This window comes from Tupaia chinensis, unplaced genomic scaffold (genome assembly GCF_000334495.1).
Source record: "Tupaia chinensis unplaced genomic scaffold, TupChi_1.0 Scaffold000170_1, whole genome shotgun sequence".
NCBI classification, from domain to species: domain Eukaryota; kingdom Metazoa; phylum Chordata; class Mammalia; order Scandentia; family Tupaiidae; genus Tupaia; species Tupaia belangeri.
In genome coordinates this window covers 1113122-1129248 of record NW_006159645.1, presented here as the reverse complement: position 1 = coordinate 1129248, position 16127 = coordinate 1113122, and the positions used below count along the sequence as shown (strand labels likewise).

Below are 16127 nucleotides of genomic sequence, written 5' to 3'. Positions count from 1 at the left end.
TGCTGGCAAATTCCCATGGCAAAGAGGAGAGGAGCTGCAAGGCTGAATGACAGAGTTCAGAGCGCTCTCATGGGGGCAGCTTTATGTTCAGAATGACATGCAAACAATGACAACAGGGAACTCAAGTCACTACTTAGACTTCCAAGTCAATTCCCTGGCCCATGTGCTCAGTTCTGAGAGCCTCTGCTCTGGAGCCCCCTTCAGAACTGGATCAAGAGCTGAGGAGGAGATCACCTCCTCATAGTTGCAAGTTGGCTTGCCTCCCAAAAGGTTTTTGCATTTTTCATTGGTACTAGCTACAATGAATCACACTTGCTTTCAAAAGACAAAAAGCCTTACCATCATTGAAGATCTTGCTTAGTTAAACACACCGGTCCTCTCACTAGGGGGTGATGAAACTGTGGGCACAAACTGCTTTGCAAGGGGCCAGCCAAGTGTTACTTTTCATTTCCACTATACTAGGAGATACGGTTCCTTTTCCTCCAGGTTCTCTCTGAAGGTTCTGTTGGAAAAGGAATCCTAAACGTATTTTGAATGGTGAACGCGAGGTGATGACTCTCTGTCAACAAACATGCTAGAGTTTTCTTACCTCCTCTCACTGTCACAGTGAAATGAAACTTGGGTGTCTCAGAAATCTCGGGGGGCTAGAAAACTTGAAGTATCATCTCTCATTGCCCTCTTTGTAGAAAATAACTGGATATTGGCACAAACTGACTTTAATTAAAATGGAGAAGCAAACACTGAAGATCCTAGGGAAAGCTCTTACTAGGCCATGGTGCGGGTCAAGCTCAATTTACTGTTTAATGTTAGGTTTAATTTCTTTTTTTTTTTAAAATTTTAAGCCGTTCAGTTTTACGCATTTTAGACAAACTTAATATGCTCCAGTGAAGTAAATGCTATTTAAAAAAGATATACCCTTTTTCTACAGGGCTGGGGAAAAGGTGATTAGATAATGTGGCTTATTTGAATTATTCAAGTTCTCTGTCTGGCCTGGCTTCCCAATTATCCTGGTAATGGTAAATCCCTCTCCCCAGAAAACTGAGTCAGGTACCCCTAGGCCGTACCGACAAAAACGTGAAATGGCCATGCTGAGCTGCTTCCCTTTTGTGTGTACTCAGTCTCTGTGGCAAACTGAGGTATTTTCAGAGAGCCCCCATCTTCCCAGAGGCCACAGAAGCTCATCAGAGGTGACGAGGAGCACCAGCAGGTGCTCAGAAAGGTCATGCTTTACAACACTTAACCACCTCCTGGTGCATCCCCTCCTGAGGGCACCAGGCCTAAAGTGTCCTCAAAGTACAAGCAAAGCCTGCCTGCTTTTTCCCTTTCCCTTTTATGCAGCTATGTCAAGGGCGGGACGTCTAAATTATGCCCTAGTTCCACCATCATATTCATACTGGCCAGAAAAGGAAAGCGACACGAAGTACTCACGGGAGTAAAGTAACACACTTCAGTAGCCGCCAACAGCAAATGCTAAAATACAATATGAACCACGTCACTTGGCTCCCTTGACTCCTTGACCTTCAAATAAATATACATTGTTCTTTTCTAAGTTTGAGTATTTTCCAAAAGTCCTTATATGGGTAAAATACCTGCTTCACTAATTTGCGCTAAATAAATGCCCATTTGTTTAAAGACAGACCAAAGACAAAATTAACATCCCTCTCTACAGGAACCTCTCTGACAAGTATGGATGCAGAGCAGGCAGGGCATCCAGAGCAACTCAATTCCCTATTCTTCAGAGGACCCCACCTTCTACCTGGAGGAGCTACCTTAGGCCGGATCCTCCCTTTCTATTACCAGAAGGAAACAGCTTCTAATGGAGAAGGCTCCCACAGCTTCTCACCTACACACACCAGGCAGCTTGGTCTATGGAGAGTCTAGAGTCCACAGCATGGACATCACCCTGCAGGAGAACACCCAACCCAATGTGGTTGGAGGAAATAACTGAAGTCCTATCTTTAAACTCTGACACTGTCCCAACTTCTGAGCTGATATGCAGCTCCATTTAGCCTGCTCTGTACTCCTAGTGATTAAACCAAGACTGAACAGAGCGCAGATTCAAAGTTGTGGCCCCTGAACACAATACTGGGGCCTGCTGCCAGGTGCCAATAGTGTTTCCTCTAAGAACACTGTTGAGTAAACTTGATCCATTTCTCACTCTCCATTTAACTATTTAAATGATTTCCTCTTCCTTTGAAAAAAAGGACATATTATTAAGTTCCTGCAAGACTAGGAATTCGATAACCTACAATTTAACCTACCAGTTCTTCCAGCCTAAGTGCCTAAGAATCACTTGAGAAGTTCATTCAAATGTGGATTCTTAGTCCCACCTTCCAGATTCCAGTTCTTCAGGGCAAGGAAAGGCCTGGGAATCTGCCCTATGAACATGCAATCCATGTGACTGATGCTGAGGCGGTCCATATCACACCTGCAAATCATCCTGGCTCCTGTACTTAGAGACCATGTGACCAGGACCAGATCCCTCAACTTCCAAACCTTGGAAGTAATAATGGGGTAAAAATCCCTTTGAATATCACGGTTACATTATGATGTCCCATTGTGATCATGCACAGGAAACATGATGGCAAAGGGTGGGCACTAGGTAGGTGTCATCACAAATGACCTGTCCCACTATACTGTGCTCCACACTGCTCATCTCACCGTAGCTGCATTCTCCTGCTACCAGGAGGACAGCCACTCTGTCCATGTCTTCATCTCCCATAATCAAATGGTGATGCAATGACCTCAACATTTTCACCACATAGGCTCTTCTCACCAACCGAGCCATGGAGAAGAGGATCCACTGGAAAACATCTTGGGAGTACCAACGCTGTGTTGTGATCATGTCAACAAAGGAACTCACACTGCGAGTCTAATTCTAAGTTGGCTAAAACACTGACTATGCGTAATCCTTGATACAGAATCTGTTTCTTTCCAGCTTGGGTTTCAGCAGCCTATTAAAAACTAAACCCAATACAAAACACAATAACAACATATTCATTTGTCAAATCTGCTCTTAAAACTTGCTGTTCAAGTCTATAGTAGCAATGATTTGGTTTCCAGTAGGCCTGTAGAACTGAAATATATAGCACCTTGATTTTTAAAAACACGAAACATATATGCATTTAAAAAAATCATATATAAAAGCACTGGGTTTTGCCTCCTCCTCTCCATCCCCCTCAAGTAAAGGGACTGGAGAGGGCTGAAGCTGTTGCTGGAAATTAAGTAGGGCAACAAAGAACTTTTGCAAACTTTATTCCCTGAAGTTGTGAGGCGCCGTCCTGCAGCCATCATACCACCTCGTCAGACTCCAGCCCATGGACCTCGTACAACGTGTCCAGGATGGCCAGCTGCTTTTCCATGGCAGGGAGGTAAAGGCTGAGGTCTCTCTGCATCCCAAGACTGAAAGCTTCTTTCTGGTGGTCGCCTTCCTTTATGGTTAACGCAGCCACAAAATCTTCATAGGATGGAGCTGCCCTCAGAGCTAACTGCAAAAGAATCACCTGTGAGAATCTGTATCGTATCTGTCTTTCAGACGCTTACTCTTATACATGTGCACGTGCACACACTTACACGCTTATGTACACACACAAAATGCAGAGAGCAACACTGAAGAAATATGAACACCTTTCTAATTCATGGGCTTTCTAAAATTGTGTTCCAAGTAACAAATCGAATAACTCTAAGGCCACAAGAGGAAGTGTGTACTTGAGCGATTTTCAGGATGAACAAAGCCATGTCAGAGAATAGTAGGAGAGTTTGCACAAAGCTCCTCTCATCTGCATGGAATTTGGATGATTCTTCGCGAGTCCTCCGAATCTACCCACGTGCATGTCGCCTTGTGGCCTTTGTTTCCATGTGGCCAGCCTCCCAGGGTGGCCTCATTCTGTTTGGATCTCGTCTCACACACATTTCTTTGGAGGTCTCCTATTTCCGCCCACATGGATATTATTTCCTTTACACTCTGGAATATTTTCTAAAAGGCGAGAGAGCCGATGGCGGTTGTTCATGTGCACTGACGCTGTAACATATCTGATCTCGGTAAGTCTTTGTAAGAGCCCTGCACAGTTTATATCCCTATTTTACACAATGAATGCAGTATGGCTGATGGGTACCAGAACCAGGATCTGAACCAAAGATCTGCTCTGTGCTTTCCAACCACACTCACCGCTCGCTCATGAGAGATTTCCAAGGCCTCTTCCCCACCCCCGACCCCCGCAGGCTAACTCTTCTCTAAGGCTACTAAAATCTGCTTTCTGATATCCCCTCAATTAGCTCTGCTCAGCAGAGGTCTTTTGGAGAATCCTGAGTTACCGTTCTGTAGTTGCTTTCTTGAACTTCCTTATACTTTGAGAGTCTATGAGAATCAGTTCTCCTCAGTTTTGCATTAACAGTGTGACTGGCATTATCCTGCGGTGGTTAAAGCACAGACTTGGATGAAGCAGACACAGACTAGAATCTCAGATCTTTCACATGTTAGCTTGAGGAATTGACACAAAATGCTTAACCTCCTAGAACCTCAGTCTCCTTACTGGTAGAAGAACACGAACATTATCTCCTTATTTTAAGGATTAATGAGGTATACAGGAAGTGTTTAACCCACTGTCTGGCATAACGGAAGGAGTACAACAGAGCAAAAGAACAGAGAATGAAGAGAAGGCAGTTATCTCAAAACAGAATGTACGAAAATCTCCCAAACCTAAGAAAAAGTGACACCAGAATTAAATAAATAATCAAGTATGCAGAATGACTGATAAACTAAAGGGCGCGTCACTAAATTTTAGAATATGAAGAATAGATTCTAAAGCATCCCAAAGGGGAAGAGAAACAGTTTATATACCATGGACTAAGAATAACATTAAACTGTACAACAGTAACATCGGAAGCTGGAGGGGAATGTCTCCAGAACTCAGAGGGAAAACAATTATTAACCTACAATTCTATCATTCTATCCAGCCAAATTGACACTTTAAAAAACAAGGAGGAGGAGGAGGAGGAGGAGGACAATCAATGATAAAGCTCAGCTGTCTAGTCTGATTGAAGAGGAAACCAAGAAAGGTCCAATGATGGCTGCTCAGTGACCAAGCTGAAGCCAGACCCTCGCCTGGGCATCGGTTTACTTACAACACAGAAGTTCACTATTTGGCATGTAAATGAGTCAAGTTCCTTATGTAAAAGATGTTTCCCTGAGCAACTGAGATTAGTTAAAATAAATCTGGCTCAGCCAGTTAGCACATGTTGGAAAGCTCAAGAAATCTTCCAAAGCAAGGAGCTTGGAGGATAAGAGAGATGCTGAAAGAGTCCATCTAGCTACAGACTTAGTGCCGCTATTGACCATGCTGTTGCCCAGTGTTGACAAAATCATGATCAACTTTCTTAAAAACGATCATCTTTAAAAATTACTACCAAGACTATCTAAAGCCTTTACAGTGTTCTTACTCTGAAACCTTGGCTATATCACCTCACCTCTTTGTGTCTCAGGTTTCTTTGCCTACAAGCAAGGAAAATAAGAGAACCCATCTCCGAGTTTGAGATTTATGGCTTTATGTACAGCAAGCATGACAAACAACGTCTACTGAATGGCAAGTGCTCAGAACCGTAAGGTGTGGTTGTGGTTACTGCTATCAGACAAAGCAATTCTGTCTAGTAACTTACTGTGAGGAAATAAGAGTGTTAGTCAAAAATGGATGATAATAGATTCTGTTTTATTTTTAAAAACATACTTAGAGGCAGCTTAAGTTTCTAACACAGAAGACTGAGCAAATAAATGATGATACACCCATCGCCCATATACTGCAAAAATACTAATGTATATAGTCACTAAAAATAGTGTGTTTTCAAAGACTTAAGGCATTTAAAAAGGGTCATGATAGAATCTATTAAGTGAAGAAAAGAATACAAAATTATACTAAAGCTAAATGTAGAAAAAAATTAATATACATACAAAATATAATTATACACATATACTATTGGGTCATCAGAAAAGTCATGACACATTTTTGCATAGAAAAATATAAGGGGGCCAGAGGTGGTATAGTGGTTAAGGCACTAGACTCCCACATGGACAACCACAGTTTGAGTCCTGGACCTGGCAGCTTGAAACTCATGACGGAGGTATGTAAATGAGTGCCCAAGATCACGGTAGGAAAATGGAGAAGGGATTGTGGAGTGGCTATCCCCCTAGGGTGTGAGTTCTTGCTTTTCCTCTGGCTCACTCTCTCTCCAGCAAATGCACATGCCTTACAGCAAGGATCTCTCCAAAAAAAAAAAAAAAAAAAAAAAAGGAAAAACTAGATGAAAAAAACATCATGACTTGTCCAACAACCCAATATATGTATGTAGATGTGTAAATATAAGTAGACATATATATTTAAATACACAGAATTATATAGTTCAATGCTTTAAAAGACTATGTAAATAAGAATATATAAAAATAAAAGTTGAAAAGACAAAAACGTTAAAAATTCAAAATATGGATATGGTTTCATTTTTCTTTCGATTGTTCCATGGTTTCTAACACATTTAAGAGTTTAAATTACTATAAATTGGGGAAAAGGGTGTAAATCAAAAGTCCTTTTAAAGACATATGCTTATGATAAATTTTCTACTATAGCTGCATTCTTGTTGGTAACATGTCTTGGATGATCGTTATTAAACTTTACATTCCATACCGAACTCCTTCTAAGCCCACATTAATGTCTCATAGTCGGGACAATTCAGTGTTTTGCTCAGGGCCATCTCACCGAGGGCACTCAGGTGTCAGGCACCTGCCATCACAGTATTTACAGAGACCAGGGAACGTCGGGAGCTCCCCCTGCCTCAGAACCCAGCAGCGACTTCTGGATTACGTTGTCTCCACTGCAGAGAGCTGTGAGGAATGGGCACTAGCTCTGGAGAAAGGAAATCTGGTCGAGATCTGGGCTCTGGCATTGCCTCACTTTGGGACTCTGGGACTTAGATGATCGTTTTGAATTTGTAGAGTAGGAGTTCATTCTGAGGATTAACAAAGATGGTGAACAAGACAGTACCTGGCACACAACAGGTACCTAACAGCTACATGGTAGCTCTTGCTGTGATATTCACATCACTGCAGGCAAGTGTGGGCAGTTTGGAGCTGCAGTTGGTCTGGTACCTGTTACAGAGAATGGTGGGGTGTGGAGCTAGTCATCTCCACGCCTCTAAAAAGTATCTCATTTTCACTAATGTTTTATTCCTCACTCTACACGGTTTTCCCATTTTCTTTACCACCTCCTAATAAATCGTGACCTACACAGTTCTTACAGCAGGCAAATGATGTATACTTTAAATTAGTAAAGGATACTCTGTAAGGCAATTCCATCCTCGCTAGCCTTCCAAAGGGCACCCATCCTATGGCAATTCCTACTGAATGAGGACATGAGACTTGGCCTTTGCATGGCTACACTTGACCAAGACTCATCTTTCCCTGGATGGAAAGAATCATGAAGTGGAACTGCTAACATAAAGGGGCCGTCTACTGCTTTTTTTACAAAGCAGGCCAAGTGATGTCAGTGTATTCTTTCTAGTTCAACATGCTGAGGAAGAGGGGGTAGTGGGTAACAGGAGCCAAAACGCCATGAACACAAACATCTTCACAATAAAAACAGAGATTTCTAGCTATAGCCACTGGTTCACTCAATCCAGTTATGAAAAAAAATCAACCAAAGGGGCTGGCAGGTGGTTAAGGGTGTTGGACATCCACATGACCAACTGTGCTTCAAGTCCCAGACCCGGCGGCTTGCTTTCTCACTTTCTTTCTTTTTCTCTCTCTCCCCCGTCTTCTCCCTCTCTGGTCAAAATAAAATTTAAAAAGTTGAAAAAAATAATTCTTTAAAAAAAATTTAACTAAAATCTGAGAATTAACAGAAATGAACACAAGGGACACTAGAGGGAGCTGTTCATTTACATTCATCACCTGAAACATCAATTTCCCTCAATGGTAAGCTCCATGTGGGACTGCTGCTTCCGGTCTACCTGTGGTTGACAGTCAAGCCTTTTACTACTTCATTAGGAAATGGAACACTTGTGAGGCAAGCCCCCACAAAGTTGCTGGAGCTGGAAAAGGTAAAGTGTACTCTTCATTTGTTTCTTGAAGTCTTTGCTATTCTGGGCACTATTTTATTGCCGACAGAGTCACACACCAGAAGCCCATAAATGTAAATGAAATCCCATTTTGTCCTCATCCTCAAAAGCAAAGCAAACAGGAACACCACACACCTAAAACAAACAGAACACCTCGCCTCTGGCCATCAGAACATGAGGCAGGCTTGTACTTACCGCAAAAACCCCTCGAACCACCCAGCCGTGGTGCTGCCGCAGTGTTTTACCGTATGCGTTATCTTGAACAGAAGAAAAGCTCCATGAGAACACTTGCATCAGAATGCGATATGTTATCTCTACAGCATACTCTGAATGTAAGCAGTAGCACAGTCTTGCTATTAGGAACTGATGGAAAAATCTAATTACAAAATTGGTACCACACAAGTTTTAGGTATGAAAAAAGTCCACGTGGATTCTCTTTTTAAAAAAATAGGTACTTCTACTCTTACCTTGGGTCAATACATTTGAACTTATCATCATGATGGGAAAAGTATAAAAAAAAATAATGAAGGAGAAAAGGATATCAAAAAATTGAGACTAAACACAATTAGCAACATCCTCTTTTTAAAATACTGTAGTTCTTTCAGATGTGTTAGCTGCCCTCTCTCAACAGCTGTTTCACCCTTTGTGAAATGATCTCTCAGGCTCTTTCCAATTCTAACATTCTAAACTGGGATGCCAAATGTGTGTCCTAAATGTCCCTATACCCTGGAGAGACAGCACTAAGGCTAGAAACCTTTGAAAACACTACAGTGGCCTGAAGTTGTTGAGGTAGTTACTGTATGCCACTGGTGAGGTCTGTTACTAAGTCACTCGAATTTTATACTTTAAAGAGAACATATTATTTTTGCTCAAATGTGTTCTGAACAAAATTCGTATACGTTTTAATTACAAAAAGAAAAAAAAAAAAAAAGCCCAAGAACAAGATAACTCCATTTTTCACAAGGGATATATTCTGAAAACTTTGAATAATTCAATATATGCAAAATTCAAACAGATTTCCTGCACAGAGACGAATGCATTCTCAGAAGGCACAGACCTGCATCACCATGTAGTGTTTATATTTCAATGTTCCATTTATTTTTTAAGCACCATCTCTAATAGTTTGATGATTCCTAAATTAACAGCCCAGTATGTCATGGGGGCTGTTTCATCTTTTCATCATGTTTTACCATGTCTGAATTCTTTTCTGTTTTTAAATTTGCCAACAGGTGAGTGCTCTTGCTGGAGAGAGACAGAGAGACCAAGTGAGAAAGCACTCCCCATGGGGAATGGTCATGCCATAATCCTTTCCATTTCTCCCTCCCTCCCTTAGGAATTTTGGGCATGTATGCATATGTGTGTGGTATGGCTTTCAAGCCTTAGGGTCTAGGACTCCAACCTCAACATTGGGTATGTGGGATCTAGCCACCTTAACCAGCACGTCACTGGCTGGCCCACTATATCTAAATTTGAACCCAAACTTAATTTATATTCATATGCTAGCCTCAGCAGCAGCAGAAATAGCAGATTATTTAATGCGGGGGTCTCCAACCCCCGGACGGCAGACCAGTGCTGGTCTGTGGCCTGTTGGAGGCTGTGGCCTGTTGTGCCCCCACCCCAACTCAAGCTGCCCAGCAGTGGGTGGGCAACGAGTGTGTGTTTGCAGCCACTATCCACTGTTCGCATTGCCACCTGTGCTCCACCGTCTATTGGCTTCTCGTGGTAGCGCAAACCCTACTGCTATGTGATCGTTTCACTGTGTATTGTACATTGCAGTGTGGTAGTGATGGAAATGGGGTGCATGATGGATATGGTACACTTGGTCATCCCAGGATCAACACCTCCTTACTCCCTGCCTTCCCCCACCATGCAGGATTGTTTTCTACAAGACTGGTCCCTGGTGCCAGGAAGGTTAGGGACTGCTTAATTCCCCCCGGCCCCCCCCCCTTTTTTTTTGAGAGGTATTTGCTATCAGGCACAGGTGCTCGCCAAAAAGACAGAGAGAGAAAGCAAGAAATCACCCCCCTAGGAGGATGGCCACGCTGCAATCCCTTTGCTTGCTTCTCCTCTCGGGATCTTGGGTACACATGCACACGTGCCCAGCATGAGTTTAAGCCACTGGGTCCGGGACTCCAACCACGGTCGACTACATGGGAGTCCAGCAACACAGTCATTATGCCAACTGCTGGTTCCGGGGACTGCTGATTTAATGAATGCTAGGTGACATTAAATAGACTTTAAAAATATCCCCAGCTATAACAAAAGCAGATTTTAAAAATAACAAGAACAGATACTAAAATCACAAGTACAAGTTCCTATGCAGTAAAAAGCAACGTGGTTCTCAGGTCATGGCAAAGGATGTCAGGTGTAGTTATACACTACACAATGATGCCTCAGTCCACACGGGATAGATGGTGCTCTTTAATACGCCATATGGCCCAGGTGGATAGGAGGCTATACCACCTTGGTTCGTGTGAAACACTTTATGATGCTCACACAATGATGAAATCACCCATGATCCATTTTTCAGAACCGTTCCCAGTCATTAAGCCGCCAGATGACTGGATTCACATTTTACTGGCTGACAGGCACTGCCATGTGGCTGCAACTTAAACAAAGTTAGCAACTTACTCAAGCCCCACCCCAGCTTTGAAATTATGTAACTTTACTTAACTTTTATCTTAAAATTTAGGTGAAGCTTTTTAAATAGTTTTAGTATGCCCTACTATCTACATTTTACATATTTTGAATTCGCATAAAATATAATCATATACTATTAAGAATTATTTATTTAATATTATTTATTATTATTTTTTTAATTTACTACATGGAACATGTGTTCACCACATGTGAGAGAGGGAAAGGAAGAGGGAGAGGGGGAGAGAGAGAGAGAGAGAAATTGAGAAAGCAAGCCGCCATATTCAGGACTCAGGCTGTGGTTGGCCATGTGGGAGTTCAGAACCTTAACCATCATACCACCTGTGGGCTCCCATATGTGTTTTCTTTTTTCTTTCTCTTTTTTTGGAGAGGTTTTTGCTATAGGGCACGTGCGCTCGCCAGAAAGACAAAGAGAGACATAGAGACAGAAAGCGAGAAATCACTCCCCAGGGGGGATGGCCACACCACAATCCCTTCTTCTCCTTTCTCCTCTTGGGATCTTGGGCACGCATACACAAGCACCTGGTGTGAGTTTAAGCCACCGGGCCCGGGACTTGAACCGCAGTTGACTACATGGGAGTCCAGCGACATAGCCATTACACTAATTGCTGGTCCCCCATATGTGGTTTTTAATTGCTAGAGGATGTGTGCACTTGCTAGAGAGAAAGACAGACAGAAAGCACCTTTCCAGTGGGGTATGGTCATGACACACAATCCCTTCTCCTCTATTTTTCAATCCTGTCAGGACGTGGGCCATGCATGCACACGTGCCCAGTGTGTTTTTCAGGCTGCCGGGACTGGGACTTGAACTACAGTCAGCCATGTGAGATCCAGCTCCATGGGCATAATGTTAATCAAGGCTAGTCTGCAACTATAACTTATTTTTATTTTTAATTTTTTAAACGATTTGTCAGAGGGGATGTACACTCACCAGAGAGACAGCATAAGTGAGGCAGAAAGCACACCTGGGGACCAGCAGTTGGTTTAATGGTTATGTTGCTGGACTTCCATGTAGTCGATGGCAGTTTGAGTCTCGGACCCAGTGGCTTAAACTCACACCGGGTGTGTGTGTGTGCATGCCCAAGATTCCGAGAGGAGAATGAAGGAGAAGGTATTGTAGCATGACCATCCCCCCTGGGGGGGTGATTTCTTGCCTTTTTTGCTTTCTGTCTCTCTGTCTGTCTGGCGAGCACACAGCCCTATAGCAAAAACCTCTCCAAAATAATAAATCAATAAATAATAGTAATAAACCTCTCCAAAAAAAAAAAAAAAAGGAAAGAAAGAAAGCACACGTCTATGGGCATGGCCACCCGCAATCCCTTCACCTCCATTTTCCCACCCTGTAGGAACTTTGGGTATGAATGCACACGCTTCCTTACGTGTTTTAGAAGTCACCAGGATTGGGATTTGAACTGTATAGCTGACCATGTGACAAGCAGCTGTAGGCAACAGAGCTGGCCCATCAATTATGTTTTATACAAAACAATACGTTCTCTCTCTCTCTACACATATATAGGAATATATTTTTTAAATAATTATTTAATTTAATTTAGCTTATTATTATTACTTTTTAATTTGACCAGAGAGAAAGGAAAAGTTCGAAAGCAAGCTGCCAGGTCTGGGACTTGAACTGCGGTTGGCCATGTGGGAGTCCAGTGCCTTGACCCACCTGCTGGCCCCGATATAGCAAAATAATATAACAGTCTATACATAGATATATTAACAAGAGATTTCCCTGGCTATCTAAAGTATCAGAATAGGTTGAAAGGCCAGCACCAAACACAGCAAAGCTAAAGCGGAAGTGGTAAAGACTAATAAATTCAAGTATGAATTAGACTCTTAGAGACAGACTAAGGGGGAACCATGATTAAAATTTGATCTTTTTCAAGGCCAGTAGATGGTATGGTGGCTAGGGCACTGGACTCCCACAGAGTTGACTGAGGTTCTAGTCCTGGCCCCTGTAGCTTGAAAATCATGCCAGGTGCATAGGCCCAAAATCCTAAGAAGAGAATGGAGGAAAAAGGATTGCAGCATGACCATCCCCCTGAGGGGTGATTTCTCACTCTCTGTTTTTCTCTTTCTCTTCCAAAATCTTGAGAAGAGGATGGAGGCAAAGGGATTGCGGCATTGCCATCCCCCCGGGGGGTGATCTCTCACCGCCCCCCCTCTCTCCAGCAAGGGAGCATGCCCTATAGCAAAAAACTAAGAAACAAACAAAAAGGTTTTATAATTCAGTGCTATGTCAAACCTCAGAGACTCAATATCTTTCCTACACTTTGTCATTCAAGTCAACCATTCAAAAAGGCATGGAAGCCCTTCTTCATGCCCCCTTCTGAAGGATGGTATGAAGACAAGAGTCTTAGGAGTCCAAATAGCATGGACAGCCTGCCCTAAGGACAGCAGCGCCATCTGACCCCCCACCGAGGTCTAGCAGAAGAAACCGCTGTTCCATGTTGTAACTTGCCCGAACAGAGTTCCACCCGGCAAAACGTGAGCCAGGGAGCCCAGCCGCAGTGCAATACTCAAGCTGCATGGAAAGGCCTTGGTTCGGATCCTGGGTTGACCTGAACATGCCAGGTGTACCCAGGGGTGTGACCGTGATTCTGGCTGACTGGGAGGTTTGGGAGAGGACTGTGCAGTGGTAGACCTTGTCAGGGGTCTCTTTCTCTCTCAAGAAATAAAAATAAATGCATTTTTTAAAAGAGTAGGCCAGATCGTCTAATGGATAAAGAAGGAATTGTAGGGAACCAGCAGTTAGCATAATGGCTATGTCGCTGGACTCCCACGTAGCCGACCGCAATTCACGTCCCGGACCCAGTGGCTTAAAACTCACGCTGGGCGTGTGTGTGTGCATGCCCAAGATCCTGAGAGGAGAATGGAGGAGAAGGGATTGCGGCATGGCCATCCCTCCTGGGGGGTGATTTCTCGCTTTCTGTCTCTCTGTCTCTCTCTGTCTGGCGAGCGCATGCGCCCTATAGCAAAAACCTCTCCAAAAAAAAAAAAAAAAGAAGGAATTGTAGGATTTGGGCTGGATTCTGACTTGGGTCCAGGAAGACAATTGCTGAAATTTAAAACCAACACATGAAAAAATTCATTAAAAAAATAATAATAATCTGCTAAAGTCCTCAGCTGACTTCTAGGGCTGCAAATATCCCTACCACATGAGGCTGCATTAAAATAAGATGAAGTCTAAGCCTGACCTATTTCGGTTACCTAGAGAAGATGAGATAATGAAATACATTAATCTTCACTGTAACACTCATTCATTATCATAATGCATATTCTATAATCTGGGAGTATTTTTGGCCTGTGAAAGACATAAATGATACCTTTCTCCCAGTTTAAGATGTATCAGTTCTTCAGAGACTGAGTTAAAATTCTGGAGGAAAAAGCCTTGCCCAATTCTCTTCCTTTTATAAGGGAAGAAACCAAAGACCCAGAGCAGGATCATGAGTTACCCAAGGTCACAAAGCTAAAAGCAATAAAAGCTTGTGGCATTTTTGTCACATCAAACCATTCTGACAGAAAATTAATGTTTACTCTTTAGGAAATAAGGGAAAGGAAAAATGTGCCCGTTCCAGCCATTTCCTGAAAGAACCAGCATCCCGGGACGAGCAGTTAGCGTAATGGCTATGTGGCTGGACTCCCACGTAGTCGATCGTGGTTCGCGTCCCAGACCCGGTGGTTTAAAACTCACGTAGGGCACGTGTGCGTGCATGCCCAAGATCCGAAGAGAATGGAAGAGAAGGGATTGTGGCGTGGCCATCCCCCCTGGGGGGGATTTCTCACTTTCTGTCTCTCTGTCGGTCCGGCGAGTGCACGCGCCCTATAGCAAAAACCTCTCAAAAAAAAAAAAAAGAACCAGCATCCTATGGAAACAGCATGGATACGGGACCAGCAGTTAGCGTAATGGCTATGCTGCTGGACTCCTGTGTAGTTGACTGCAGTTTGCATCCCAGACCAGGTTGCTTAAACTCATGCTGGGGACGTGGGCGTGCGTGCCCAAGATCTGGAAAGGAGAATGGAGGGGAGGGGATTGCGGCGTGGCCATTCCCCCTGGGGGGGGATTTCTCTCTTTCCGTCTCACTGTCTGGCAAGTGCACGCGCCCTATAGCAAAAAAAAACCTCTCCACAAAAAAAAAAGAAAAGAAAAACAGCATGGATCCCATTTCTTTCCTCAGAACTCAGAAACCTGCCATGGTATGCCTAAACCCTCATAACACCTGGGAGGCTGACCTCTCCATCATTGTTGGGAAGCAGTATTTCGTCCAGAAACTGTACATACAAGAAAGAGCATTTTCTACTGTAGGCCTATCATAGGCAAAGTCACTTTGCACTGAAGAGAGGACAGGGCAGAAATGCAAATCTAGGTTCTTAAGAGGGGGTCTGGGAAGTAGATGAATAAAGCCAGGAAGATGGACTCTTTCATTGGGCTCAAGAAATGACCATCACCTCAGTTGTGTAAACGTACCCAACCAGGACCTAGGAAGTCTGAAAAGAGGCAGTCAAGTTTGGCAGGAGGCTGGTGGAGAAACACAGTCACCAGGAAAGGGTGCCGCCCCGAGGGCCTATGGCTGCTACAGAGTTAGTCCAGCTGCTCACCCAGAACAGTAGGACCTCTGCCTGGTCAGAACTCATGCCTGATAAGCACAGGGCTGGATCCATGGAACAATGGGGTAGGACAAGGGGTCGAAATGGATCCATGAACACGTCAACCACAAGCAGGGTAAAGACGGGTGATCCGATAAATGCTACTCAGTTCTGACTGGGAATAATAGAACGTTGCCCCAATTTTACATCACTCCAAAATTCTAAGAAGACCGAACATATAAATATGAAAATCAAATCTATAAAACTCTGAAAAGAAAATATCAGAGAATCTTTTTGTGACCTCAGGAAAAAAGGAATTTCTCAAACAAGATATAAAAAGTCAAAACAAAACAAAAAAACACATAAAGGGGGCCCAGCAGATGGTGCAGTGGTCACATTGCTGGATTCCCACATGGCCGACCTCGGTTCAAGTCCCAGACCCAGTGGCCTGAATATCATGCCAGGCGCATGTATGTGCATTCCCAAGATTCCAGGAGGAGAATGGATTGAGGTGTGGCCGTTCCCATTTAGGGGTGATTACTCATTTTCCCTTTCACTGTCTCTGTCTCTCTTGCTCTGGTGAGCACAAGTGCCCTATGGCAAAAACATTTAAAAATAAAAAAAGGTCATGTTTGAGTATATAAAGTATGAAACTTCCTTATAGCAAAAGACATCATAAATAAGGAGAAAAGGCATGTCATAACCAACATCTCTGACAGAAGATATTTACAACTGATAATTAAAAAAAAAAAAAAAAAAAAAAGAACAGGGGGGCTGCC

The 16127-nt window shown here is 43.2% G+C and overlaps 1 protein-coding gene across 3 annotated transcripts in view; it reads right to left on the bottom strand.

The window, feature by feature from the left end:
- Positions 1 to 1107: 1107 nt before the first annotated feature.
- Positions 1108 to 16127, bottom strand: part of PLEKHA8 (pleckstrin homology domain containing A8) — a 70780-nt gene continuing 55760 nt past the window's right edge. For 2 of the 3 annotated variants that reach the window (XM_006146221.3, XM_014586927.2), the window contains 2 exons: positions 8296 to 8357; positions 1108 to 3488 (listed from right to left, as the gene is read on the bottom strand). In XM_006146221.3, the coding sequence (XP_006146283.1) occupies positions 3291 to 3488; positions 8296 to 8357 (260 nt within the window). In that variant the 3' untranslated portion in view covers positions 1108 to 3290. Of the gene's footprint in view, positions 3489 to 8295; positions 8358 to 16127 lie in introns of those variants that run through there. The other variant, XM_027770934.1, reaches the window with a different exon arrangement.